Source organism: Mirounga angustirostris, unplaced genomic scaffold (assembly GCF_029215605.1).
Source record: "Mirounga angustirostris isolate CCGP_5_RB_7025 unplaced genomic scaffold, mMirAng1.0.hap1 SCAF_1, whole genome shotgun sequence".
In the NCBI taxonomy this organism is placed as follows: Eukaryota; Metazoa; Chordata; class Mammalia; order Carnivora; family Phocidae; genus Mirounga; species Mirounga angustirostris.
The window spans coordinates 196,410,574-196,424,219 of NW_026991709.1; the positions used below are offsets into that span (position 1 = coordinate 196,410,574).

Consider the following 13,646-nt stretch of genomic DNA (forward strand, 5'->3'; position numbering starts at 1 on the left):
ACTTGTAGACTCATACTTTGAAAACTATAAAATGTTGCTGAGAGAAATTAAAGAAGATATTAATAAATGGAAAGACACTCATGTTCACTGATTGCAAGACTAAAACTATTAAGATGCCAACACTAACCAAAGTGACCTACAGATTCAATGCAATCTCTACCAAAATCCCAACAGCATGTTTTGCAGAAATAGAAAAATTCATCCTGCAGTTCTTATGGAATTTCAAGGGTCCCCAAATAGCCAAAACAATATTGAAAAAGAAGAAAAATTTAGAGGACTCACACTTCCTGATTTCGAAACTTACTACAAACTTATAATAACCAAAACAGCAAGGTACTGCCATAAAGACAGACATATACATCAACAGAATAACATAGCCCAGAAATAAATCCTCACAGAGATGGTCAAATGATTTTCAACAAGGGTGCCAAGACCATTCAATGGGGATAGGATAGTCTTTTCAATAATTATATTAGGAAAGCTAGATATCAATGTGCAAAAGAATGAAGTTGGATTCTGTTACACAATAAACAAAATTAACTCAAAATGTATCAAAGACCTAAATGTGAGAGCTAAAACTATAAATTAAACTTGTATACAAAAATATAGGGGAAAAGCTCTATGACACTGGATGTAGCAATAACTTCTTGGATATGTCATCAAAAGCACAGGAAACAAAAGAAAAAATAGATAAGCTGGACTATATCAAAATTGAGAACTTCTGTATATCAAAAGACACAATCAACAGAAAGAAAGGCAATGGGAGAAAATATTTGCAAATTGTGTACCTGACAAGGGGTTAATGTCTAGATTATATAAAGAATTCCTACAGCCCCTTTCCAACCAGAGCCGGGCAGAATGGCTCCCAAGAAGAAGGGTGGCAAGAAGAAGAAGGGCAGTTCTACCATCAACGAGGTCGTGACCAGAGAATACACCATCAACATTCACAAGCACATCCATGGAGTGGGTTTGAAGAAGCGTGCCCCTCGGGCACTCAAAGAGATCCAGAAATTTGCCATGAAGGAGATGGGAACTCCAGATGTGCGCATTGACACCAGGCTCAACAAAGATGTCTGGGCCAAAGAATAAGGAATGTTCCATATCGTATCCATCTGCAGTTGTTCAGAAAACGTAATGAGGATGAAGATTCACTAAACAAGTTCTACACACTGGTTACCTATGTACCTGTCACCACTTTCAAAATCTACAGACAGTTAATGTGGATGAGAACTAATTGCTGATTGTCAAATAAAAGTATAAAAAAAAAAAAGAATTCCTACAGCTCAACAATAAAAAACTGAACAGTATGTTTAAAAAATGGGCAAAAGACTTTGTATGGAATCAGAAAAGATCCTGAATATCCAAGGAAATGTTGAAAAAGAAAAACAAACCTGGGGGCATCACATTGCCTGATTTCAAGCTCTATTACAAAGCTGTCATCATCAAGACAGTATGGTACTGGCACAAAAACAGACATACAGACCAATGGAACAGAATAGAGAGCCCAGATATGGACCCTCAACTCTATGGTCAAATAATCTTTGACAAAGCAGGAAAAAACATGCAATGGAAAAAAGATAGTCTCTTCAATAAATGGTGCTGGGAAAATTGGACAGCTATATACAGAAGAATGAAACTCGACCATTCTCTTACACCATACACAAAGATAAACTCAAAATGGATGAAAGACCTCAATGTGAGACAGGAATCCATCAAAATCCTAGAGGAGAACATAGGCAGTAACCTCTTTGATATGGGCCACAGCAACTTCTTCAAGACACATCTCCAAAGGCAAGGGAAACAAAAGCAAAAATGAACTTTTGGGACTTCATCAAGATAAAAAGCTTCTGCACAGCAAAGGAAACAGTTAACAAAACAAAGAGGCAACCCACAGAATGGGGAAGATATTTGCAAATGACACTACAGACAAAGGGCTGATATGCAAGATCTATAAAGAACTTCTCAAACTCAACACCCAAAAGGACTTGAATAAATTTTTCTCCAAAGAAGATACAAAAATGGTCAATAAATACATGAAGAGATGCTCAGCATCATTAATCATTAGGGAAATGCAAATCAAAACCACAATGAGATAGCACTTCATACCAATTAAGGATTATTACTATAAAACCCCCCACTCCTTCCAAAAAACACAACAGAAAATAACAAGTCTTGGCTTGAGGATATGGAGAAATTGAACACCCTTGTGTAAAATGTATGTATATAAAATGGTGCAGCTGCTGTGGAAAACAGTATGGTGATTCCTCAAAAAATTAAAAATAGAACTACCTTATGAACCAGTAAGCCACTTCTGGGTATATGTCAAACAGAACAGAAAGCAGGGTCTTGAAGAGATATTTGTATATCCATGTTCATAGCAGCATTATTCACAATAACTAAAAGGTGAGAGCAACCCAAGTATTCATCAACGGGTAAGTGGATAAACGAAACGTGGTATATATGTACAATGGAACATTATTCAGCCTTTAAAAGGAAGGAAATTCTGACACATGCTACATGGATGAACCTTGAAGACATTATGGTAAATGAAATAAGCCAGACACAAATAGACAAGTATTGTATGATTCAATTGACATGAGGTACGTAGAACAGGCACATTCAGAGACAAAGCATAATGGTGGTTGCCCAGGGGCAGCAGAAGGGGAAGGGTTGATGGGGAGTTAATATTTAATGGTCACAGAATTTCAGTTTTGCAAGCTGAAAAAAGTTCTGGAGATGGATGGTGGTGATGGTTGTACAACAATGTGAACATACTCAATGCCACTGAGCTATGCACTTAAAAATAGGTATTTTATATTCTATGTATTTTACCACAATTAGAAAAAAATTAAGTAAAAAAAAAAAAGATCAGCTGAATGAATGCTGGTTGTCACTGAACTTTTTTTAAGCCTGTCTTTCTATTCAAACACAAGTCCTAATAATGATGCCAGATGGAACTTACTTGTATGCCAGGGCTCCAGCAAAGTGTTTCTGGATGTATGTGTCCATTACAGGCCGGAAGTGGAAATACTTGATGTCTCTGAGCAGGTTGATGATGAATACCTGGAGGAGACGGAGGGTACCAGGGTTCACTGGAGGCCTCGGACTTATCTCCAGCAGAAAACAGAATTCTTGCTTCTTTAAGGAATGACAAACTGTCAGTGTTTTCTCTAGTGTTGCCCATGGGCAGAGAATGTAATATTTCTATTCTGTGTCTGTATTTCTCTCTTGTCTGCTCTATTCCTACAGCCCCCAGCTTCTGAATTTGGACTTGGGGCTCATCTGTCTGTGTCAGTGTTACTCTGAATCTCTTCACAATAATGCTAGGTGGTGTAATACAGATTAGGAAAAAGCAAAACAATACCTGTGTTTGGTGGCATAAATACAAAGGTGTCTCAAAAAACTTGGAAAAGAGAGAAAAAAAAGATTATCCTCTGAGCCAGCTCAGCCTATGAAAGGCTATGCCCTTCAGAAAAGGGGCTGGCTGGCCAGGAGAGCAAGGAAGAAGAAAAGCCGAAGGGCCAAACTATGCAAACTATTTAACTCTCACCTATGCTCCTCATCTGTTAGTTAGACTTACAGTATGTGGTTCCTCTTGGAATGTACAGCACTCCTATGGGACTGGATCTATTAAGCTAAATGCGCTGAACATTCAAACCACTGTCCATTCTCACTAAGCAACCTCTGGAGACTCTGGTTCCCAAACAACTGTACACAGGGAGACAGTGTGATGCTCAGACCAGCATGGGTGAGTCTCTGTTCTTTCTAGTGGTTATATCCTACTGTGCAGGTGAAAGAATAGGCCATCTGGTTTCCTATATTCATCTCTGAGCATTTGGTTGGTGTAGGTCTCTAATTCAGGGTCTAGGCAATTCTGCAACAGTGATGAGACTGAGTATCAGGACTACAAAGTTGAGGCCCGGACCTGACCAGGTTGAATTCTTCAAATTTGATGTTGTAGGGATCTGCCTGGGAAGTTGGTTGGTTGGTCTTCCTTGGGTGACACTCCTCAGCCCCTTTTGTATTGGAAACATCTGTACCTTGTATTGACTCATTCTAATAAATTGCTTCCCTTGGATTTTTAAAAACATGTGACAGAAATAACTAACAAAAATGAAAGTCAGGAAGGGTGAGACTTACCAAAGACTGAAACACCAATAGGCCATATTTCTCTGTATTATCATCCAAAATCACAAAGAGTGTATCTAAAATGTCTTGCAGAAACTGTAACATAAAAATCAGAGGGCTCAAGTCTTAGGACCTTGTACACATGGTCAAATTTCCATACACCAATGAATTTAATCTCCCAATAAACAAACTAAAAAATCTCCTAAGATCTCAAACCACCACTTAGAAAAAATCGAGTATCCCACCTCCGCCTAACTAAGGGATAACTAGGTGGACTCAGGGTGTTTGTGTACAGCCCAAAGGGCCCTAAGAGAGATTTGGAGAGGCTCTTTCTCTTGGGTGAGTGCTAAACTTCGAAGGAAAGAGCAATTACCTAAAAAAACACAGGATACCCATGTAGAATTATAACTTTGAAATAAAGACAATGTAAGTGATTCTGATGCCAAATTCATTTTAAGAAAAAGAGCTCACTTTCCCAGGACTCCAAAGAGAGCAGTAGTCCCTTACTTTCTGCTGTGGCCTATAGAGGACACTTGAATGAAGGTGTGGCAGGCTAGGCCTTAACTACAGAAACCATGTTTTGGTCTAGAAATCAGTATTCCAGGAGAAGGGAGAAAGCTGCTGCTGAGGGCTATCAATGAGGGTAAGAGATCTGGAAGCACCATTTTTTTTTGTTTTCTTGTTTTTTGTTTCTAAGATGCAAAATCCAAGGGAGAGGATGATAAATACTCATGGATACTGACAGTCTTTAAAAATCAAATCTAACATTCTGTTGGTCAAAAGGCAACTGAATGATACAATGTTTACAATTTATTTCCTAGCAATGTCTAAAGTGGCAGGTGTGGATGGGGGTATTGATAGGCAGGATTGGCCACAGGCTGATGACTGTTGGTGCTAGGTGATAGGTACTCGTGGGGGCTTTCTACTATTTTACTTTTGTGTATGTTTGAAATATTCTAATAAAAAGTAAAAAAAAAAGGGGCGCCTGGGTGGCTCAGTCGGTTAAGCGTCTGCCTTTGGCTCAGGTCATGATCTTAGGGTCCTGGGATCCAGCCCTGCATCAGGCTCCCTGCTTGGCGGGGAGTCTGCTTCTCCCTCTCCCACTGCCTGCTCCCCTGCTTGTGCACTCTCTGTCAGGTAAATAAATAAAATCTTTAAAAAAAAAAAAAGTAAAAAAAAATTTTTTTAATTCTAGCAGATTCTTTTCACCCTCTCTTCTGGTGGCTTGAGATCAATTATTGATGCTAAAACCAGATATGCTGATAGGATATTCTCTTACCAGGAATACAACAACTCAGACTTAAAAAGATTACAGATTTTTTTAAATACCTTTCTGTTTGCTAATTGATATTTTTAATATGTTTAGAAGAAAAAAAATGCCCTGAGAATAAACTAATCTTCAGTTTCAAAAACTAGTATTAGTAGGGGCGCCTGGATGGTTCTGTAGGTTAAGTGCCCAACTCTTAATTTCAGCTCAGGTCATGATCTCAGGGTCCTGGTCTCAGGGTCGTGGGATCGAGCCCACATCAGGTTCTGTGCTGAGTGTGGAGCCTGCCTAAGATTCTCTCTCTCCCTCTGCCCCCCCTCCAAACAAAACAAAGCAAAGCAAAGCAAAGCAAAACAAAACAAAACTAGTATTAGCTTGTTTTGTTTTGTTTTTTTTTAAAGATTTTATTTATTTATTTGACAGAGAGAGAGATAGTGAGAGCAGGAACACAAGCAGGGGGAGTGGGAGAACGGGAAGCAGGCTTCCTGCCGAGCAGGGAGCCCGATGTGGGACTCGATCCCAGGACCCTGGGATCATGACCTAAGCCGAAGGCAGACGCTTAACGACTGAGCCACCCAGGCGCCCAGTATTAGCTTGTTTAAGAGTTCTTTTTAAAAACTGATGATACTCTGATTAATTGATGAAAACAAAATTCAGACAAGACTTCATAAAAACACATAGAGGTATACAGACTTTAAAAGTGTTTCTTGTTTGGAGACACCGTGTATGTTACGGAGTCAATGGTGCTGTAAAATGAAAGATTATCTGTACTCATTGATTTGGTAATTACAATGACAGAACTAAGAAAGCTCACTTATGCACAAGCTGCCTTCTTGAAATTTAGTCTCTACCCTACATTCCACTGCTCTTGCTGATCATCCAAAGCAGCTCCATTTTCCTGAGCAGAGTTTAGTCCACTGTGTAGAATCTACCTGCGGGGCTTACACCATCAGGAGGTACCTGGGAGTTTTCTTGAGCTAAAACCAGGTGGGCAAACACTCTGCACAATGCAGAGAAGCCCTACAGAAGACAACTGGGGACTGGCAGTGTTGTCAGCCTGCTCAGGTCATTAGATGGGAAATGTCACAAAGGTACCTAGAGAAAGCAGTTGAGACAGGGAGTGGGGAAGGGTCTCTAGTATGGACTCTAAGTGGGGGAGACTGGGCAAAATCAGTAGCTATAAGTTAATGGAGAGTATTTAGAGTTCTTCTAGATAATCAAGCCAGTAGAGCCAGAAAAACTTCAGGCTAGGTTTGTGGTAAAAGGGTTACAAATAAGGAAAATGAGAAAGAGATCTAAGGAAAGGAGAGGAGGCAGCACAAAGCACCGGGTGTGTTTCTGAGAGGATGCTTTGACCACTACTCTCTAATTATTGTTTTGCTTTCTAGGAAGAAAAACAAGTCAGAAAATAGGGTTTATAACTTAAATATAGTTTCTGAAAGGTAATAAGCCCGATGTGATACCTCCTTTAAAAAGAGAAGCTAACAAAAAAAAAAAAGAAAAAAGAAACGAAAAGAAAAGAAAAAAAGAAAAACAACTTTATTTCTACTCATCTAGTTATATATTTCAAGAAATGGTCTTAGAAGGGTACTGGTAGAAATCAAGGAGACGTAAGGCCTTCTGCCCAGATTCTTGCTCAGGCTGCATGTATGAATTTCAGGAAGACCCACCTTAACAATTTCTTCCCCACTGACGTGCCGCAGCCGCCCTAAGATGTCCATGATCCGGTCTGGAAAAGCCTTCCATTTCAGCAGAGCAAGGAGGTCCACTAAAAAAGCAAGTGCCAAAGATGGTGAACACTGGCTATGCCAAGGACAAACAAAGCCCAGACCCTCCCTGCCCGGTGGAATCTAGAGGAAGAGAAAGAGCCACAAGCATTACAACAGTCTCTTTAGTGCTGAAGTCAAGGCCAAAGACACATCCGTGAAATCTGGAGGTATACTCCGGAGCTACTAAAAACATGGGAAACCTTACAGGCAGCTATTGCCAAGTGGTTCCTCCAACTGCAGGTGAAAAGAATGCCCTCACTGTGGCATGAAAAAGCAACAAATTTCCGTCTCCCTTAGCATGCATCAGCAACATGAAGTCAGCCACTGAGGACAAGGAGGGCAGCCCCCTGCAGATCCCATCACCTACCATTCTGGGTGAGTTTGGTGGAGGAGAGCTGTGTGGAGATGAAGAAAGACTCTTTGGTGCTGCGCTGGAAGATGAGGCTGGAGGGGATGTTGGGGCAGCCATTGTAGTCCTCTTTGCAGCAGGGCAAGCCCAGGTACAGAGCATGGTTGTTAAACGTGCTATTCTCATCGCACTGTAGGCAAAGGTAGAGAACACAGAATGTTTCCTGAACCATGCCACGTATAAAAAGGTCGCAGGAGATTTTTTGATGTTGATGTTTGCTCTCATCTTCCTGAGGCTAGATCTTGGGTCTCAGGTCCTCTTAGAAGAGTGCTTTCTGTTTGGAAACTCCCCAGAATGGCTCACATGCCTCTTAAAGAGAACATGGTGGGGCAGGTGGCCTCCACCTGGTGTGCAGGCAACTCTGGAAGGCAGCTGTGTTGTGACAGCTGACAGAACCATGATCTCAAATGGCAGGTCTCTGAATGTACTGGCCAAGGCCACAGCGGCACAGAGGAGTTGGTAACAGACTTCCCTTACTTGTGAAGTTGGGGGTGGGACACGAAGGGCCTACTGGCATTACTTGTGGGAAGGAGGCCACTGTAGTTAGAAGACAAAGCCTGCCCACAGCTGTCCTGCTGTCATCCACCAGCGCACCACCCTGGATCCTTTGGCCTGCCCACTGAAAACCACGTAACTGAGAACCATGTGTGAGAGTGGTCTCAGGGGTGTGAGGGTTGAGGTGTGAGACAGCCAGGCTCCATACCTTGTACACATAGAGCTCATGGATGTCATCTGAGAGAGTGGTGCCATCATCCCGCATCAGGGGTGAGAATGCAAAGCCGAAGAGTTTCTTTTCCCCTTTGTCCTTTGCTGCAACCAGAGCTAAGTGTTAGTTGTTTTTGACCCTCACTTTGTTTTTTAACAGAAATTCCCCTTGTGCTTATCACCCACATTCTTTACTTTTTCGTCCCTTTCTTTCATTAATTAGGTATCTACCTGACTGCAAGAATGATGAGAAATGTACTGGACTGAGTTTCCATTTATATCCCAAGGTACACAGGCTACCTAGACTCAAATAGAAACTAGATTGCTGGTCTTGATAAACCAGAGGCTCTTTAAGAAACAGTTTAATATGTAGAAAGGAAACACCCAAAGGAGAATGACACTGGTAATTATCCAATGTCTGGGTCAGACACTAGGAAGGGCCAGTACCAGACTCCATGGTTTGAGTCAATGTCTAAAGAACAGCCTCTGATGACATCCCATCCCTGAGTACCCATTTATTCAGAACTCCTCATTTTCTTGCCCCAATAATAAGAACTTTCTGAATTCTCTTTCTGAGGAAAGAGTTCTAAGACAAGAGAATATTCATATCCTCCAAGGAATGTGGAGAGAAGTCTCACTCACTGGAACAATGTCTGAACTCGAAGCGCAGGTGGGAGCCCCGGAACCGGTCGATGGGGATGGGCAATTTGATAATCTCTCCCCAGCGAGGACTATTGCTGTGGTAGAGGACAAAGGAGTGGTAGGAGCTCCTATTTGGCTCTCCTGAACCCAAGCTTATGCAATCCTGAAAGAGAGAAGCAAAATAAAGTGTCATCTTCCCGGAGGAAGCCCCTGGATTTCTCTGTGGCACTAGGACATTTTCTCCTTTGTGCAGGTCCTATTTTCCCATCAGGCCAAATCTACAAGATAAGAAAATTGATTTGACTTAAATTCAATACTTCTGGAGACAACTGTGTAGATAGTGTAAAGAATCCATGGTCAACAATGTTCCTTCTTTTCCTTGGGGCAGAAGTAACCACACACACTGCTCAATAAACTGGAGGAAAGCTGAACAATGTATCTGAACCATTCACCCGCATTCAGAAAGGAAACAGTGAACTTCATAGGAGAATTCAACTGTACATGACACTTTACCTGATCAGAAAATTAATTAATTTATAAAGCAGAGAGAGCTTGTTTTCTAATCTTCCTTACCCCAATGTTGCACTGGCATTTTAGGTTGCCCTTGGCTGACTGTCCTTGGATATAGATAAGGCAGAACCAGATTTAACTTGACCCCGTTTCCAAATATTGCCATGAAGATGTAGTCCCATCTTCCTGGAAGATAGGAAGTCACACGTAATGCAATCAGGAGCAGCTCCCTGTCTGTACAAGGGTGGTGTGAGCAGCTGACAACTCTGCTGACCTTGACATTATCCATGCAAACAATGGACATGCCTTAGTCCTCGAGGTAGGTTTTTAAAATTATTATTATTTTTTTTTTTAGTAAAATCTCTACATCCAACATGGGGCTTGAACTCAAGACCCCGAGATCAAGAATCACATGCTCTTCCAACTAAGCCAGCCAGGTGCCCTCTCCTTTTTAAAGTTAATTTATTTTCTTGAGGTGGGTTTTTAAAATGAAATACAAATCATTGTTTCTACCACCAATTAAACATTCTTCTCTATTTCTTTCTAGCTTTGGGAGATGATTTTGACTAATTGTACCTTTTTCCTTCCATAAAATGTGGATGATCATTCCTGTTCTGCCTGCCTCACAAGGCTATTGTCAAATACAGGAGCGAGGTCTGTAAAAGAATGATTTGCCTTCTATCAAGTGCTATGCAAATGATGCCTTGTTATTTGCCAGGGACTTCACCATGACATGACTGAGGGAAAAACTGAAATACTGACAGTGGAAAAACAGCACTCCAGGTCTTCACTTTGAATGAAGAGTGACAGCAGATATACTTGCATCTTTTTTTTTTTTTTTAAAGATTTTATTTATTTATTTGACAGAGACAGAGACAGCGAGAGCAGGAACACAAGCAGGGGGAGTGGGAGAGGGAGAAGCAGGCTTCCCGCTGAGCCAGGAGCCCGATGTGGGACTCGATCCCAGGACCCTGGGATCATGACCTGAGCCGAAGGCAGTTGCTTAACCAACTGAGCCACCCAGGCGCCCCTACTTGCATCTTTATACTGGCATTGGCTGGAAATAATCTTTTAGAGCCTGACTCTGCTGTTCCTTGTCACACACATAACTTGGTACCAGCAAGTAAGTGCCTAAGTCCCACCTTTGATCAAAGAGCCAATGTAGCTTTATTGACTTAAGGAACAAAAAGAGTGGGACCTAATAACAGTTACCAAAAGTAGGCAGCTTGATGCTAGACAGAATGGCAGAAAAAGTAGCATGTAGGACAGAACTAGAGGGAATAGGTCTAAATTGGAGCAGGAAGGATTGAGGTCAGACACTAGGAAGAATTTCTTTTTTTTTTTTTATGTAGTGCTCCATGATTTATTGTTTGCGTATAACACCCAGTGCTCCATGCAGAACGTGCCCTCTTTAATACCCAACACTAGGCTAACCCATCCTCCCACTCCCTTCCCCTCTAGAACCCTCAGTTTGTTTTTCAGAGTCCATTGTTTCTCATGGTTCATCTCCCCCTCCTATTTCCCCCCCTTTATTCTTCCCCTCCTGCTATCTTCTTCTTCTTCTTTTTTTTTTTTTTTAAAAAACATATAATGTATTATTTGTTTCAGAGATACAGATCTGTGATTCAACAGTCTTGCACAATTCACAGCGCCTAGGAAGAATTTCTAAACAGGCTGTGTGACACTGGAAGTCATCATCAGGGTTTCCTTGAAGAAAAGAAAAGGCAGAGAAGAATGCATATGCAGTGATTTGAGTGAGGTCTGCTTGATGAGAATGGGTATCTGGATAAAGTCCATAGTGTCACTAGAATTATTACAGGATTAGCCTCCATTCCAAACTGACTGGCAAATCTTACCTTCAATATTTCTCCATCTGCGTAAAGCACATACATGGTCACTTCAATATTCTTTTGTACACTCTTTCCCCCTCTCTCGAAATCCCCCTTCTCCAAGGTTAGGTACAGGTCATTGCGGATATCGCCTATGGGGAAAGAAATGCCAAGTCTTCATGACCACAGAAGCCACACTGCCCCATTTGTATGGAGGACTAGGCTAGCTAGCATTTGGGTCCTCCAGGGTTCAGGTGGGTGCTCAGGGCATTGCAAGCTTGGTTAATAATGGTGGACATCTACCAATATCAGTGCAGTGGTACTAGGTTGGTTAGTCATGTGCTAAGTCTGAATTCTAAAGGTATTCACCACACCTTGTCCAGGGTGGGAAAATGTGGGGCAGAGAATCTTCTCTCCTATTATAGGTGACTAGTCTCTCTACCCTCCAGGAGAATAGCCGAAATCTGAGCCTTCCAAAGGGGAAAGATTTTAGAATCAATAGGAATAACACTTATTATTATCATGTCTATGCCTTAACTATTAATCCCTCCTCCTTTCCCTCCAAAAGAAAAAAAAAGTAGTTTCCTTTTTCTTTTATAGGTTTTCTTTTTTCAACTCTTAACCCTTCTGAGTCTTTCTAGAGGATACGCTACTTTTTCCTTTTGGAGGCTTAGTTCCAAATCACTTCCCTTCCTGGAGTGCCAGACGGAGGTCACTGGATTATCATATTTTCTTCTTTTTGTGGCAAGTGCTCTGGGAGCAGATGACTGTTCAGAATCACAGGTGCTAAATGACAGGGGTGACAATCTGTTGTGCTCTTGTTGCTTCCCTGTGCTTTGACTCCTGCCCACTTTGCCAATATCTGCTGTTTGAGACTGGGCAGGAGAAGTTCAAACTGCAAGCTGAAATGATCTAAAAAATGACCACATCTGACTTTTTTAGGGGAATGGGATTGTCTGTTCATGTATAAGGGGAGTTCATTTGGGCTGCTCTAAACTTCTAATTTTGTAACATGACCAGTTTTATTCATACATTCTAAAGAAGAGCTTTTGACTTTCAAAATAAACCAAAAAAACAAAAACAAAAAACAAACTACATAGTAAAGTCTCTGGGAAAAAAATCTTCAAAGGAAAACATACAAGGCCAAAGTGAAGATGTGTTAGCAGCCTGAAGAATTCAATTGAGAGGTGATGGAATGATTAACTTGCAAAACAAGCCAATTCAGAATATTCTTTCTACCTCAGTTCTTAGCAAAACTGGCACATCTAAAAGTTCCTTACTTGGAATCACAATGACATAACCAGGTTTTGTTTCTGGTTAGCAAGTGAGATACATGATGATGACTCCTTTTCTGCACAGACGACCTCTCTGATTGTGGAAGTGTCTTAGCATCTTTTATGCATGAAACATGATAGACCAGGACTGGCATATACCTAGGTTTTGAGGTCTTCATTACCAGACCTTCTATTCTTCAGGTCGTCTTACTATACAAGGAATGCAGCCATGGCTCCTTGGTTGCATAATGAAGCTCTTAAAATACTTCTGCTCAAGTGGGGAAGAGCAGCCCATAAGAAGCAACTACTTATTCTCTGACAGCCCAGAGAACTTTCTCTAATTTATGAAAAACATCCTGTTCCCCAAATAGCCCTGAGGCTACCATGAAGAAAAAGGAAAATTCGTTCTAAAAACCACATACAAAGGCAACTAACTGCTGGGTAGGCAGGACAGCCGAGAGGGTGTCTAGCCCTGCAGTTCACACAGACTTCTCTCCTGGGTGAGGAGAGCCTCTACTTCGAATTTTCATGAGTCTGGCTTGAATCTGCCTCCTTTGGACAACTCTGCTTGGGCCTCCTAGCATATCATGAAAATAGCACTCACTTGTGCAGGTAGGGTAGGAAAGGAAAGCAGAAGGGAAACTCAAATCCATCAATTTGCCACTACGGGCAGGAGCTGAATAAAATCAGTCCTGAAAGTAAAATTCAAAATTAAATGGGAACTTTCCTATAGGTAGTTGCTATTATAATGGGATAAATGAGAGTTGGTTATACCTTAAATTTTTAACAATTGAAACAGACATCTTAGACCTTCTTTTGATGAAAGTCTTTCAGTTACACATTAGATTTTCTATGGAATGTAAGTAATTATTAAAATTCTAGGCTGATTTGGCATAAAGTGAATAGAGAATTTTAATGTCTAATCTCAAGAACAGGCACTTTTTTTAAACTATTACTCTGGTTTAAACCAGCACTCTCTAGAAATTATTTAAGATAATCCACATGACTTGTAAAAGCAGATACTGGCTACTGGCAATAGTATTCTAGCTTGTACAAACATTTTAAATTTCTGTGACCCTATACAAAAGTTAGCCATAAGTAAATGTGTCCTTC

General features: G+C 41.1%; 1 protein-coding gene and 1 pseudogene across 1 annotated transcript in view; one reads left to right on the forward strand and one right to left on the reverse strand.

Moving 5' to 3' along the window:
- DOCK3 (dedicator of cytokinesis 3) overlaps positions 1-13,646 on the reverse strand; it is a 568,243-nt gene that overhangs the window by 79,722 nt on the left and 474,875 nt on the right. Inside the window, exons 15-21 of the mRNA XM_064595595.1 lie at positions 11,287-11,411; positions 8,921-9,083; positions 8,277-8,383; positions 7,532-7,703; positions 7,066-7,163; positions 4,141-4,224; positions 2,963-3,063 (exon numbers count right to left, since the gene is read on the reverse strand). Of these exons, the coding sequence (XP_064451665.1) occupies positions 2,963-3,063; positions 4,141-4,224; positions 7,066-7,163; positions 7,532-7,703; positions 8,277-8,383; positions 8,921-9,083; positions 11,287-11,411 (850 nt within the window). The remainder of the gene's footprint in view (positions 1-2,962; positions 3,064-4,140; positions 4,225-7,065; positions 7,164-7,531; positions 7,704-8,276; positions 8,384-8,920; positions 9,084-11,286; positions 11,412-13,646) is intronic.
- Positions 859-1,234, forward strand: LOC123833758 (large ribosomal subunit protein eL31-like; annotated as a pseudogene).